General features: G+C 37.4%; 1 protein-coding gene across 2 annotated transcripts in view; it reads right to left on the bottom strand.

Annotated features, from left to right (window-relative positions):
• The window catches only part of LOC105550522 (T-cell receptor-associated transmembrane adapter 1), a 31,676-nt gene that overhangs the window by 9,247 nt on the left and 6,875 nt on the right, over positions 1-15,554 (bottom strand). The window contains exons 2-3 of one of the 2 annotated variants that reach the window (XM_011995466.1): positions 14,356-14,466; positions 6,188-6,224 (exon numbers count right to left, since the gene is read on the bottom strand). In XM_011995466.1, the coding sequence (XP_011850856.1) occupies positions 6,188-6,224; positions 14,356-14,466 (148 nt within the window). The remainder of the gene's footprint in view (positions 1-6,187; positions 6,225-14,355; positions 14,467-15,554) is intronic. The other variant, XM_011995474.1, reaches the window with a different exon arrangement.

Raw genomic sequence — 15,554 nt, 5'->3', positions numbered from 1 at the left:
GGGCATACACTTCACTCATCTGATAACAAAGCAACTCATCTGTAACCTTTTTTCCGTCCAGTAATTCAATACAGCTTAATATTTGGATATCAAGTAGTCCCTGCTCATGAGTTTTCTCCATGCCAAGAATATAATAGCAAAAGGTGAAGAATTTTTAATAAGACAATCCATCCATTTTCCTAGCCCACATGGATAGCAGATACAACTTGCAAATGATAAATCATGTCCAGAAAATGAATATTGTTTTACTCCCATGAATGAAAATAAGATATGATTTATAATGCAGTGTCCTGTGTCTACAGGCCCATCTCAAATGATTAATCATCTCAAATAAACTATTATTCAGGAGCAACTGCCTAACAAACAAATTAAAAAATATATTCTTGGCAATGCCAAATAGCTCCAGCCTGTTGTAAATGTGTAATAAACCTCAGGAGCAAATGTGTGGCAGTGTTTTATGTGGATGATTAATTACTTTTAACAATAAATTAATAATTGAACTCATATCTGAGAGGCTAGTGTGCCTCTGAGTTTTCAGCCAGATCAGACTCTCCATTGTTCTGAACATGCCTGAAATAATTCTCTAACCAATAAGTACATTTACTGACACTCCAAAATTAAGAAAAATACATTAATTGTATCTATTACTATGGTCCAGACTCTGTGCTTTCATTTATATTTTTTCTAGTTCCTATTTTTTACATTTTATATTTATATTTATTATTTATTAGGTCTTTCATAAAATTCCTCAAGTAGTTTGCGATCCAAGTCCATTTAAATAACTAAATTCAAATTTTAAAAAAATCTGGCGTGAACCCAGGAGGCAGAGATTGCAGTGAGCCGATGCTGCGCCACTGCACTCCAACCTGGGAGTCAGTGCGAGACTCTGTCTCAAAAAAAAAAAAAAAAAAAATCACTACTTTTACCTGATCACCTTGGACTTAAATTCTCTAAGTTTAGATTGTCTTACTTAAAAAATGAGAATATTAAACTAGTTGATCTCTATTGTTCTTTTCAGCTCCCAAGTTCTAGAATACAAATGCAGGATTCCAACATCCAAATAAAATTGAAAGACTTTTTCACAAAATTAAATAAATCTATTTTAAGGGTCTGAGAAGTTGCCAGATATGGGAAAGGACAAGCTTCGGGATATATCAGAAGTTGGTTTTGGTAATTGCTAACCTGATTTGCTTCATAGTTGTTACTCTGAATAGGCGAAGATGTAAGCTTGGGCCCTGAAAGCATGTAAATGTTTAAAGCCATGAGAGAGGATGACATTATTTATGGAATGAGGCCCTGGGCACTCTGATGTTCAAGATTCAGAAACCAGCAAAGGAGAAGGGGCTGCTGGTAAGAGAAGAGGAAAACCAAAGAGGGAGGTGGCTCAGAGCCCAGAGAATCAGGTGTTTCAAGTAGAGAGTGTCAGGGTGTCAAATGCTGCAGAGGGACTCAGCAAGCTGAAACCGAGATTTGATCATGGTAACCTTGGCAAGAGCAGAGCCGGTGTATTAGTGAGGACCTATGGCATACAGTAGGTTCAAGAAAGAAGAGGAAGAAAAGCCAGCAAATATGGAGAGAATATAGAGGGAACTTTCAAGTTTTCTTGTAAAAGAGAAAAGAGCAGTGAAGAGGTAGTTGTAAGACAATCTAGGTTTTTTTCTGTTTTTTGTTTGTTCGTTTTTTTTTTTTTAGATGGAGTCTTGCTCTGTCGCCCAGGCTGGAGTGCAGTGGTGTGATCTTGGATCACTGCAACCTCCGCCTCCCGGGTTCAAGTGATTCTCCTGAGTAGCTGGGACTACAGGCGCATGACACCATGCCCAGCAAATTTTTGTATTTTTAGTAGAGACAGAGTTTCACTATGTTGGCCAGGATGGTCTCAATCTCTTGACCTCATGATCTGCCCGCCTCAGCCTCCCAAAGTGCTGAGATTACAGGCATGAGCTACCACACAATCTAGTTTCAAGGAGATGGCTGGTTTTTTAAATGTATAAACAATACAGTCTGTTTATATATTGGTAGGAATGATACAAAAGGGACAGAAAAAGTAACAATGCAGAAGAAAAAAGGAAACGTTGGCAGAGTGATGCATATATGCTTATTACATTTTTGCTTTCTCTCGCATGGGCTGTGATATGGGTGTAGATGTCTTGAACTTGGTGTAGGAGGGCACCAAATAGAGAACCCTGATCCAGAGGAAGAGTGTAAACCCTAGCACTATTTCGTGTGACTGAGGCTGAGAAGCGAATCCAGCAGTGTTGTCTCTGAAGTGATGGTTAATGGTTGCTCACAGCCATGATATCCAACACTAAATTCTCATTCTGTTGATTAGTGTTCAAGTGCCTCTCTAATATGCGTATTTCTTTATAAAGTCTGTTAAGCACAATGAGCTCACATTCCCAGTGCTTTAGAGCACTTCAAAAGAAGGGTCTTTTGCCAAAGTTTGGCAGAAAAGATACTGGAAAGAACTGCCAGCATGATGATTTCTAAAATGACAGAGAATCCGAGAGCAGTGACGGAGCTAGAGGTGACAAGGGGGCAGCCAAGAATAAGGTTTGGGGAACCCCGAGATTCTCAGAATTACTTAGGAAAGGGACCAGACTTCTTGTAGTTATACAGGGTTGGGGCTTGGGGTATGATTATTTGTGCATTGAAACAAACAGGAGGCTGGAAGACATAGAGACACGTCTTCTGGGTCTAGTGAAGGCCTCAACTGCATAGCCACTTGGACGTCTGAGATGTCAGGGAAAGGCGCCCAAGAGTTCTGTTGTCATCAGGATTCTCAACCTTGAGAACAGGTCAAGAGGACAGATGAGACTAGTTATATTTAGGTAGCATAGTTAGCAAAGAAGGGAAATACAGAAGATCCCCACCCTGCAGAGCTCCAGAAATTCAAGAAGTCACCTGAAAGTAGAAGAGTAGCTGAGCTGAATTAATGTTTTATGGTAAAAGCACCTCCAGTGTCCCCCAGAAGCAGTTCATGAAAAGCTGTTGGAAATGTGTCCTAAGCTTTTTGAGAGAGACCCTGAAAACTGAGGAGTCATGATAAGCTTAATGTAATTGTGAACCTGACCTGCTTTCTTGAATTAGGGTGTGAACATACTGCAAGTGGGCGGGAATTTTCAGGGACATTAATTTTTATTCAATAAAGCGGCAGCTTTTTAGTCAACTACGCTCCATAAATAAAGTATTATATTACAAACCTTATTCTTCAAATGATAAAACCAAATTTCACCAATGCTCATTTCCCCCAAGACTGCGAATCCACTAATTGCAAGTCTGTTTAAAATCCAGAATTGCCTGGATCTCAGACCCATGATAGTCTCACAGTGTTATCCTTCCAACACAAACCAAAAGACAAGAATTATGTTTTAAATGAGAAAGAAAGTGACCCAAGGATAAATAGCAGAAAGTGTGTATTTGACTTTCTGCTTGATTTAAACGCTACGGTCTCCTTAAAGTGATCATGTTTCTGACCTACTATTGCAGGAAGGGCAGGGAATGGGGAAACAGAGAAATACAATGAGAGAAGCAATTCCTTTCCCTTCCAACATAAGCCAGTATTGAACAGGAGTAGGGAGAGAACTCAGTGCGATGGAAGTTTATTTCCTTCCTCTGTGGCCACAAACGATGTTGGAACTGAAGAGACATCAGTAATGCAAGCCCCACCTAAGAAACATAGACCTTATTTTCACTTGCCCCGTTTTAACATTTAATGGATTGAGATAGTTTTTAGTTTGCTTATTGATTTGTTTGTGGAGCTTCCATGTCCCTTTACAAAAGTGATTTTGGTTCCCAAACCACATAATCAAGAGAAATAGACAAAATATAAAGTATATACATAAACTTGTGAATTAAAATGTCAACCCTTTTATATAGAAAAAATTTGCATTGCATATTCAAATTTTGCCTAACTGGAGATTTGTTACAATAGACAATAGACTATTTTATAAATCCTTAAGGAAAAGATTCATGCCTTTCCATCTTTGTATCTTTGTTGTTGCAGGACAGTTATCTGAGTGACTTTACATCAAACTGGCCCTTCCTTTCTCACTTCTAATTTTTAAAAATAACTGGAGAATGTGCTGGAAATGCAATCTTCAGAGATAAAGAAGAATCGGCTGGAACAGCCTAGGTTCTATTCTAGTCTTCTCATAGAAACAGGATATCCTTCAGTGCTTTAGTCCAGCATATCATGTTGCCCCTTAGGGATAAACCCAAAGGTGGGCTGCTTTCTGGGGTCCTTCAGTTGCAGTGCAGGTGGGGAACAGGAAGATGAGTTTCCATCCACCTTGGGCAACTTTTCTGAATCTTGGGGAACTAGCTCCTAATGTATCTTAGACTTTGGTTGTCCTTTGCTGAGTATCGGTAAGTAATAAGCTCACTTTATGTAACTGATTGTGTGTTTTGTCTCGCCAGGCTCAGGCAAAGTAGTAAATGTGCAACCCAAGACATAGTGGGCTGAAGCGCTCAGACCCCTATTCCTGGTGGTTGGCATAGTAATGACCCTTTGCTATTTTACATCCTCCCTTGGGATTGGTAATCAGCAAACTTACTTTGCAATTGTCTAGCACAGTGCCTATTTGTTGAGTGAATATTTATTGAATGAATAAATGCTATAAAAGCTTCTTTTTTACATTTGCCCTACAGCTAAGAGCCTGATTGCTTTGAGGCAGGTATTTTACCAATTTTCCCTCATTCCTCCCATCCTAATTCCTAAACCACCAACCTAATTTAGCTAAATAGTCAAATCACAAGACTTTCTATCACATTGCATCTTAATTGCCCTGCAAATTACAAGTATTAAATAGATCATCAAAGAGATTAGCATTTACTGTGTGGTTATACAGGATTTTCATCATTATGTGTTGTAAAAAGAAACCAAAAGAGCGATAAGCAAATCAATCTTGATATAAACTAATGACTTGAAAATTATCTAATGTTAAAGAATTCAATGTTAAGAGTAGTCGTAAAAGCAGATTTTGTGTGTGAGGGGGTGTACCTGAAGCCCAGATCTTATACTTGCTGGAGAAATTTTCACATGGAAAAAGAATTAAAAAAAAAAAAGACCTTTAAGAGACAAAAAAGGCTTATGATCTTATCCTACCCAGTGAGAAAGCTCTGTGTTTTTCAAAGACCTTTCAGTCTACCATTTCAGAAAGGTCTTGAAGAGCCCTCTAGGAAATTCTCTTTATTTAGATTTTTTTTTTTTACTCCTAAAACAGAAATCTCCAATATATTGACATATCTAGGTCAGAATATACTATCCAAAAAAAGTAAAATTTCTTTACTATGATTTATGCCATCTTTTTAAAAAAATGTATACTACTATACAAATTTCTTTGCACATAGCTCATTAACTATTAAAGAGAATAAGTTATATCTATAACTGCATATTCTTTCAGAGTATCTGTTCATCACATTTCCCTATTGATTGACATTAACTTTACAAACAGCATAGGGCTATGCATCTTTGTATATATCTATGTGTATACACATCTTTTTTTTTTTTTTTTTTTTTTTCCCTTGAGACAGTCTCACTCTGTCACCCAGCTGGAGTGCAGTGGTGCCATCTCGGCTCACTGCAACCTCTGCCTCCTGGGTTCAAGTGATTCTCCTGCCTCAGCCTCCTGAGTAGCTGGGACTACAGGCATGTGCCACCACGCCTATATATATATTTGTATTTTTTGTAGAGACGGGGTTTCACCATGTTAGCCAGGATGGTCTCCATCTCCTGACCTCGTGATATGCCTGCCTCGGCCTCCCAGAGTGCTGGGATTACAGTCGTGAACCACCATGCCTGGCCCATGTATACATATCATAAATTGTATTAGGTTGCCAGATTGTTTTCTACTCTGGATTTTGAAGTGTAGCACAATTCTGTATCTAAGCTGGATCATAATCTAGGATATCTGCCTCTGAAATTAATGAGAATTCTATAGTTACCAGGTTAGAATCTCATTTTATCCTTCAACCAGCTCTCTTGTTGACTCACAGTGTGCAAATAACTAGGAAAGATAATAATGTTATAGCTTCTAATCTTTAGATGAAAGTAAAAGTAATTAAAACTCACTTTTCATTTTATTTTAACCTAAGTACAATATCCATGAACCAAATCTTTAAACAATATAGCATTGTTACTTTCGCTTATTAGTTGAGAATCATGATACATGACTCAATCACAACATACCTGGGAATGTGGTCATTGGAGTAGCTGTACATTTTATCTGAAAGATATTCAGAATAGACAAGTTAAAAGAAATGTTGACATACCTTTGTTAAATATTCTAAAGTGTGTTCCGAGGGGAGCTTAGCCTCAATGTCACTTAATATATTTGAACAAGGCTCTCAGGGCACTTCTGATTGAAGTAGGGTTAAAGGTCTCTTGGGCCAATCAGATGTGCCTTTTACCAAATTACCAAGACAGAAAGATTTATATGATTTGAAGAAAAACCAGATGAACGTTCTTGGTAATTTGGGATGGAAACAGTGCAGCTTGGAGACAATGTACAGCCTGGATGCATGGCGGTTTTATGCACAGCAAACACTAAGTAGAGAGAACCGAAACCTTCCTTCCTGCCTCCCTTGTGGCTCCAGTCCATTGCAGGGCATGGCTGTACTTTCTGCCTTTGGGTTCCATGAAACACCTCTGCATTCTTGTAAGTTTTTATCTTTGCCCATGTGGTTTGAATAGGCTTTTCTTCCTTACCAAACATGAAAAAATCAATAGGAGACTTTTCTTTTATCTATCTATCTATCTATCTATCTATCTATCTATCTATCTATCTATCTATCTATCTATCTATCTATGTATCATCTATCTGTATATCTACTTTTAACATTTCTTGGCATGAGTAACAACATAAAAATGATATTAAGGAAGTTGCTCTGATCATGACGCCATTTCATCCACATGGTACAAAGGAGTGGCAAGGAGAAATGAGTGTCCTAGAAAGAAGAGACCTGGAAAAAGTTGGGACACAGGCTCTAAAATTAAGCAAAACAGTAGAACAGTAGGAAAAAAAAAAAGTTATTTTTGGTCTGCCAGGGCAAGACTTACCAGAGATGTGTTGTAGGACAACAAAACCACACATACAAAAAAAAAAAAAAAAACCTATGTGATGAATCTCAGTAAGCAACTCACTGTTAAACCTTGAATGAGGCAGTTCAAAGCCAAATAAAAGTATTTTTACCTCTAGGTTAAATATAAGAATTCAAAAGCTATTTAACAAATATAGTTTTAAGAATTTTTTTTAATGGAAGGGAATAGATTAATAATGAATTATTGAGAAAAATTAAGGGATATTCAAGGTACAATCTTAAGATCAATATTATAGAAAATTCTGTATTATCCATTCATCAGTAAATTTTCTTTGCTGTTGAACTAGATGCACATACACAGTACAATGTTTATTATATTTGAATGGCTTATTTTTCAACCTGGCATTAAATAAAAACCAAAACCTTGCAAAAAAGTTATTCATGTAAAAATAAAGACCACTATTATCTAACCCTCTGACAATAACCACAAGAAAATAGTGACCAAATGATTGTCTTTCAACTTGAACATATGAGAACACTGTATTAGTGAGGAAATAGCAATAACATTTTCAAATAATTCAGTAAGTCACCAAACAACTACAAAACTTATTTTAGTTAAATGCATGTGTAACAAAGTGGAGTTATTCTCCAGAGTTTATTAACTGTTAAAGAAACATTAGTGGAACAATTTATGAAAGTAATCATATTGGAGGATGAAATGGACATGTCAATGTGTTTGGAAGAACTCTGTGAAGGACTAAATGAGGGAAGATTTTGCAGATGCACTAAGCTGCTATGGGACCAAAAGTGATGAATGTATTCCACTTGGAATATGCCGGAAACATACTTCTAGCCCAGAGGAAATGTTCTACCATGAACTGCATGTAAAAGATGCAGTTATTTTCAACTACTTTCATATTAGTCTTGTGAATATGAGTGCACACAAATGGTGGGAGAAGCCTAGAGAGGTCTAAAACATGTTGCATAATAGGCACAAATTCGGCAAAATAAAAAATCCTGAGAAATGTAAATAGTATCAATAAGCATATAAAGAAAAAAGAGTTAATATAGACCAGGAAATTGTAAACTGATAAATAAGACATGACATAAAGTATATGTTGATTTTCTTCTATGTGAAGAAAATGTTTACACTCAGGCCACTAATTACTTTGCAGATTTGCCTGGAATTAAAGTAGATGCGTAAGAATTCAGTCAAATGGTAGCCTGATGTATAATGGAACAAATCCAGGGTTAAGAATTAGAAGACATGGATTTGGTACCAGTTTTGGAATGCATTGGCCCTGTGACAACACGCAAATTACTTTAAAACTCTGGTTCTCAATTTATCCATGAAGTAGGGACAATAATGCCTATATCACAGAGTATATGTCAGAAGTAAATGAAATAATTTCTGTAAAAAACATTTTTAATGACAAAGTTTGTTACTAATATTATAAATACATTCTAAATACATATTATATAACAAGCCAGAATTTAATGGCACTCATTTGAGTCAGGAAGTTTCATTGAACGAGTTAGTTGAAAACAGGTTGGTATTATTAAGATGGTATGATATTTTAAAGTTAAAAGATTTATAAGGAATGCTTGATTTGAAATGAAATTACTAAAATCTCACCTTTGACAAAAGAAAAGTCACCAGTTGAGCATTAAGTTGAAAGAAAAGGGAAAACATCAGCAAAAAATTTGAAAACAAAAGTGAAGAGTGTCATTGCTTAATAAGAATAGGAAAAAGTAGGCATAGAGTAAAAATAATTCCCCAAACAGGCTAATACTTTTAAAAGATAATGTGGATTTTTCAGTTGGAGGTGCTTGAAGTATGATCGCTGGTGCTGAGAAAGAATGCTAGCGTAACACATAAAAACTAACTCTGGCCGGGCGCGGTGGCTCATGCCTGTAATTCCAGCACTTTGGGAGGCCGAGGTGGGCAGATCACGAGGTCAGGGGATTGAGACCATCCTGGCCAACATGGTGAAACCCCATTGCTACTAAAATACAAAAAATTAGCTGGGCATGGTGTCGTGCACCTGTAGTCCCAGCTACTCAGGAGGCTGAGGCAGGAGAATCGCTTGAATCCAGGAGGCAGAGGTTGCAGTGAGCTGAGATCGTGCCACTGCACCCCAGCCTGGGCGACAGGGCAAGATTCTGTCTCAAACAAACAAACAAACAAACAAACAAACAAACAAACAAACTATATAGAATGGTAATGTGCTGAATGTATTATCAGGAGGGGGAAAAAAAGAAAAAAAAGTAAGGCAAAAAACTGTGTGGGAAAATGGAAATAGAAGCAACCATATAAAGGATACAACATTATAATGCGATGTTTAGATGGAAGGAAAGGGACTAAACCAATTTGGGGGGAAAATAAAGAAAACAAGTAATGGACAAAGGGAACACCTGAAATGGGATTTAAGAAGTTCAAGAGCACCCCATTCCCTGCTACTCTTAGGATGTAAATGTATAATCTGCAGCTGAGCCATCAGTACTTGGGGAATTTTGTTTTGCAGTCCTTCCTAGAAGAAGGTTATAATCTCTTTACATGAGCAGTAGTAAAAAGTTCAGAGGTTACAGCTAAGAATAAAAGCCAGCAAGCTCAGGCTCCTGAAAAGTTCACTCTGTCATGAAGGCTCAAAAGTTTATTTAAAAATAAGTGGCATGACTTAATTTAAAAGCTGCCTGGTGATTTCAATGACATTTAGCAAAATAAAAAAAGTGTATGCTTTGCTATAAAGCAATGAAGTGTGCAAGACGTGCGTGGGAAGAACTAGGTGAGCTCTCATAATCCTCTCCGGTGATTCAGATGCAAACGCTTGTGGTCAGGTTTGTAGTTGAGAGGGTGCGATGCAAATATATTTGCTTTTATGTATTTCCTCTTAGAGTGTTAACCCTCCTATGTACAAGAATAGACAACAGCACATAGTTTAAACTCCATAATAAAATTTCTCTGATGCGTGTTCAATGCGAAGATGCCATAATTTCCTACTGATAGGACTTTGATGTACGACCAAACCATACGCTTGCTTAACCTTCTTTCCAAACCAGAGAGGAAGAGTTGAACAAAGAATAGTTTTTGGATTTAAAGAAGCAAAAAGTTAATGCACTCCTATCAGAAAAAGAAACAAATATAATCCTCCTGAAGAACAGATTTGAACAAAGAATCACATAAAAATGAAGGATTTATTTCAGGGAGAATGAGAGAACTCCATTTCAAAGCTTCTACCCAGCTGCTACAGAAAACATCAAGGGGAGGCTTATCTGGTCTATCTGATTGAATGTGCAGATATTGTATTGTTGCTGAAATGGAGATTTTCTTTTGAACGCTATTTATTACACCTGCAAAACTTATTCACTGACTAACCAAGGTGGAGTCAGATCTTGCAAGTTTCTTAGCCACAAAGAGTAACACAAAGGTACAAACGTAAAAAGTTACGTGAGGCCAGATACAGGGGCATTGCATTCACAGCCCAAGTGGCAGAAAAGCTGCCTGATACAATAGAATCTCTTTTATTATAGTTTGTTTGTCCAAGAGAAATAAGGCAGGAAGGCGTCTTCAGGAAGACTGGGAAGGAACTGAACTGTTTGCAGAGCAGTTCTGAAATATATCTGAAATCTCTGGGTTAGAAACAAAGATAGTTCTGTTTGTTCATATGGGATGAAAAGAATGGCAGAGCTATTACTAATACTTGGGAAAAGATGTTAGGAGAAATTGGGGCAGAGAGAAAGGGTGGAGGAGAGATAAGAACAAAGGACATTCTTAGCATTGATGAATACATCAATTGCACACCAATAAAATGCAAGTTCCAGTGTATGCTCCACCTAAGGAGGGCAAATTCTGCTCAAATAAAAAGTTTTGTGATAAGCGAATGTTTAGAACCAATTCCATAAAACCCTACAGAAAACTCTCTGAAATGGCCTGAATGTGACTTACATGACCACAACAGTTAGTGCTAAAGCTCAGGGTATTGTACAGATTTGTTAAATAATATAGAGATGAGGAAAGTGAAGTTGGAGCTGGAGAGGACTTAGAGGGGCATAGGGATGGTGGGAGCAGCAAAGTAGCCAGAGAAACCAATGTTCACCAAAATAACAGATGTAAAAATTAAATGGGATGAGATGTAGCCATAGTAGATCCTTAATACTTATTTGTGGAAAGAGGGAAGGAAGCAACAGGGCCACCAGGTATGGTGATGGGCTGTACCAGATCTAGGATTGACCTACTAAGTCCCCAGTGCTATGCAAAGATTTTGTGTGTGTGTGTTTTTGTGTGTGTGTGTGTGTGTGTGTAATTCTTATAAGAACCCTAGGGTCTAGATGGTATTTTCCTTATCTTGTAGATAAGGAAACTGAAACTCAGAGAAATTATGTTACTTGTACAAGATCTCCCAGCTAAATACTGAAGGCGGAGTTATAATTTACATCAGGTCTACTTCAAAGGTATACTATTAAAAACAATTGAGAGAAGCAAAATTTATTTAAAAAATACATCAATAAATGCAATTTATTGTTTGCTGTTTTCTTAAAAATGTTCTTTCCCATTACACTACTTTTAGGTAATACAGCCATTTATGGCATGCCTGGGGCAGTAAAAGTTTGCACAATTGAAAAGAAAAAAATCTGTCCTGAAATAGCAAGATGAAACAGTGTTGCCTTTCTTTTTTTTTTTTTGACAGAGTCCCGCTCTGTCGCCCAGGCTGGAGTGCAGTGGCTCTATTTCAGCTCACTGCAACCTCTGCCTCCTGGGTTCAAGCAATTCTCCTGCCTCAGCCTCCCAAGCAGCTGGGATTACAGGCGTGCACCACTATGCCTAGCTAATTTTTGTAATTTTCATAGAGATGGAGTGTCTCCATGTTGGCCAGGATGGTCTCGAACTCCTGACCTTAGGCGATCCACCCACCTCCACCTCCCAAAGTGCTAGGATTACAGGCGCTGTTTTTTTTAACTACCAAAGGTGCTGCTTTTTAAAGTAAGGCTACCATCTTTCTGCAGTGGTCAACTTACCATAATAAGCAACTACAGAAAGGAGTTTGCATGGAGGCAAAAAGGTGTGGATGTGGGTAAATAAATCCCAATGCACAAACTATCAAAAATGAGAATTGTAAAACCTATTTACAATGAGTTGTAAAAGACTAATACAGCTGAATACTTCTGGGGCGGAAGTACTAGATTAGTGAAATTATACCAGTCGTGATCTTGATGATGTTGATAAAAAGTGGTTTTTAACATCCATAATTCAATGCAATCATATGACTGAAAACACTGACTATTTAGGTTGAAAGTAAATAGGTCACATTTGCTAGATAACTTTTAAGTTAGACAAGTGAGCTCAAGGTAAACATGTCAGTGTCTACCTGTTACCTGGCCCCTCAGCAATCTTAAAAGGATTATCAATGGAATCAATGAAGGAGTGAGGTACTAATTCAGGTTACTGTTCTTGTCTTGGTTATCACCTTAAATTATTTACTCTCTGTAGATCTCAATTCACATATTTTTTTGTAATTCAGACTATAATATTATCTGGATTTATAAGATATCTTAATGAAGAAGTTAAAATAGCCATTTTGACATATAAAGCAAAGTACTACTCTGAGCTCATTTTTATCTATAAAAGAGGGATACTGTAGATGTTTGATGATGGGTCATTTACACATCTGACTTATAAAGTTTATGTTTATTTGAAAATATATTTGATTTTTAAAAGACTTACTGAAAGCATTGCTAATGAAAAAGGATTGCTTGTCATAAATTTCACCTTAGCCGTAGAATTGATATAACAGAGATCCAAAAAGAGTGTTGGGTTTCTGGCTGAGGACAACTGGTCAACAATGTCAAAATAGGATGTGCTGGTAGAAACCTTTTGGGACAGAGAATTAGAAAAACTGGACACTTATCGTTGATTTTGATACTGAATAGATGTGTGGCTTCAGCTAGATCGCTCCATTTTCGAGTACCTCTTATCTTATTTTCAAACCTGCATGATGATAATCCCTTCTTCATATTTTTATATTAGTATTATCAATGCTTAAGATATTTCTAAATGACGTAAGGACATTTGCTGCAATCTGACCATTGTTCTAAATTAGCTCCATGCAATTTTCCTTGGACACATGTGTCTAAGTTAATTTTGTTAACTTAGTTTTATTTCATTTCCTCTGTTAAAAGGAAATGCATTTATTCTTTCTTTTCTTTTATTACCACTTAAATGTCCTGCCCCGAGGGTTTCTTGGTATTTACACATCTTCCAGGCTGGGCGTGGTTGCTTACACCTGTAATCTCAGTGTTTTGGGAGGCCAAGGCAGAAGGATGACTTGAGAACAAGAGTAGGAGATCAGCCTGGGCAACACAGTAAGTCTCCCATCTCTACAAAAAAATTCTGAAAATTAGCTGGATGTGTTTGTGCATGCCTGTAATTCTAGCTACTTGAGAGGCTGAGGCAAGAGGATTGTTTGAGCGCAGAAGTTTGAGGCTGCAGTGAGTTAATCAAGCCACTGCATTCCAGCCTGGGCGACACAGCAAAATGCTGTCTCAAAAAAAAAAAAAAAAAGATACCTTCCAGCAATAGTTGAACTTTCATTCTCCCATCCATCCATATGTATTCAACATGTAATGGATTCAGCATGGATCCATGCATATTCGACGTGAATTGGATGCCTACAGCATACAAAGGCTGTGCCATCTGCTGGACTTTAGACCATTTCAGTTGTGGCATACGCAGATTGAAAGCCACGTGGTTAAAACTTATACCCAGCATGTTGAAAAAGCAAAGCTGACAGTGGCAGATACTCTTGACCTCTCCTAGACGCTGGGAGTGTTTGACAGCAAGCCCATGGTTCAATCTATTCCTTTTCCAGTCATCTTCTGAGCCCGCTCCTGTGTGTTGCACTTGAGAATGCCTGACTGATCCTGAGAAGATTAAGTTGGCTTGAACGGAATCTCAAAGAGCTAGACTTCCCTTTGTTTATTTTGTATCAGAGAGCACCTTGATGGCTGCCCCAGCATAGACTACAATTTCATAGGTTTTTCAACTGGAGGAGGAAAAACATATTTACCAGGATAATCCCGTCCCACTCTACACCCTAAAGCAGAGTTCCTAAATTGGATAATTTTTTCACATTCCTAATATGATTGCATTCTTAAATAAGAGAACCCTTTGGGTGAGAAAAATTAGCAAATAGATTTTCTGTAGATAAAAATATCCTGTTGAATGACATTTCATAAAATTGTCTGCTTCCATAGGTTTTCCAGTGACTCCACAGTCTCCATTCAAGCAGGTACCATGTGAAATCTGTCAAAATGTCTTACCTTGTCGTTGCTTTTCCACGTAGTGGGAAATATTGAAGATCAGTGATATAACCAAAGCCAAGCCCAGCAATGCCAGAAGTCCCCAGAGGAAAAAGGGGCACCCAGAGTTTCCTGGAAATTAAAATACACATATACATAATACAATAGCTGCTTACCCATTTGTTTTGGTCTGGCTATTGCCATGATTAAAGCTGTTGTATTTATTCATAATGAAGGACACATTCTCTACCAGGAAAGTAATTAATATGCATAACTTTTTTCAGTTTTCAAAGTGGGTGTTGGTGTTAAGTCGCTGAATTCAGCATGGGCAAAAGGATTCAAGTTTCTCACATTTTGAATGTTTATGAAATAAACGACTTTTTTGTGTAGCTACTAAAAGGCGACAAGTGGTGACTGATAAAAAAAACTTTTGTTCAAAAAGCAACAACATTCAAATTACCAAGAATTCTAATTTGCTATACTTTTCACCTTTCTTTAATCCTCAGACTATAACCATACATGCTTTTCTTATTTACAGAAAATCGCCTGTTCTCTTCCATTAATCTCAGTAGTATAGAATATGATGTGTTGGGATAAAACAATAATTCTGGAACCCAGTTTTGTTAAGATTGGCCACAGGGAGCTTTTCTCATACTATGTAGAGCCCCATGAATGGAAAGTGGAAAGTTAATTACACTTCTCTTTCCCCTAGGCCTACACAGGGTCAGAATAATCAGTATTACTGTCTTCCACCCCCACATCTTGTCCCAGTAAAAGGTCTTCAGGGGCAATGACACACATGGAGAGGTCATCTCCTATAACAATGCCTCCTGGAATACCTCCTGAAGGACCTACCTGAGGCTGTTTTACAGTTAACTTTTTTGGTAAGTAGAAGTATACTCTAAGGTAATGATAAAAGCATAGTATAGTAAATACATAAACCAGTAATATAGTCATTTATTATCATTACCAATTATTCTGTACATAATTGTATGTGCTATACTTTTCTACAACTGACAGCACAGTAGGTTTGTTTACACCAGCATCACCATAAACATATGAGTAATGCATTGCACCATGACATCCCAACAGTTATGATGTCACTAAATGACAAACATTTTTCAGCCCCATTATAATCTTATGGGACCACCATAAAATATGTGGTCAATCATCGACCAAAACACTGTTTTGTGTATGTGTGTGTGTGTGTGTGTGTGTGT

The sequence above is a fragment of the Mandrillus leucophaeus genome, unplaced genomic scaffold (assembly GCF_000951045.1).
Source record: "Mandrillus leucophaeus isolate KB7577 unplaced genomic scaffold, Mleu.le_1.0 Scaffold113, whole genome shotgun sequence".
Classification (NCBI taxonomy): domain Eukaryota; kingdom Metazoa; phylum Chordata; class Mammalia; order Primates; family Cercopithecidae; genus Mandrillus; species Mandrillus leucophaeus.
This window is presented reverse-complemented; position numbering and strand designations above follow the sequence as displayed.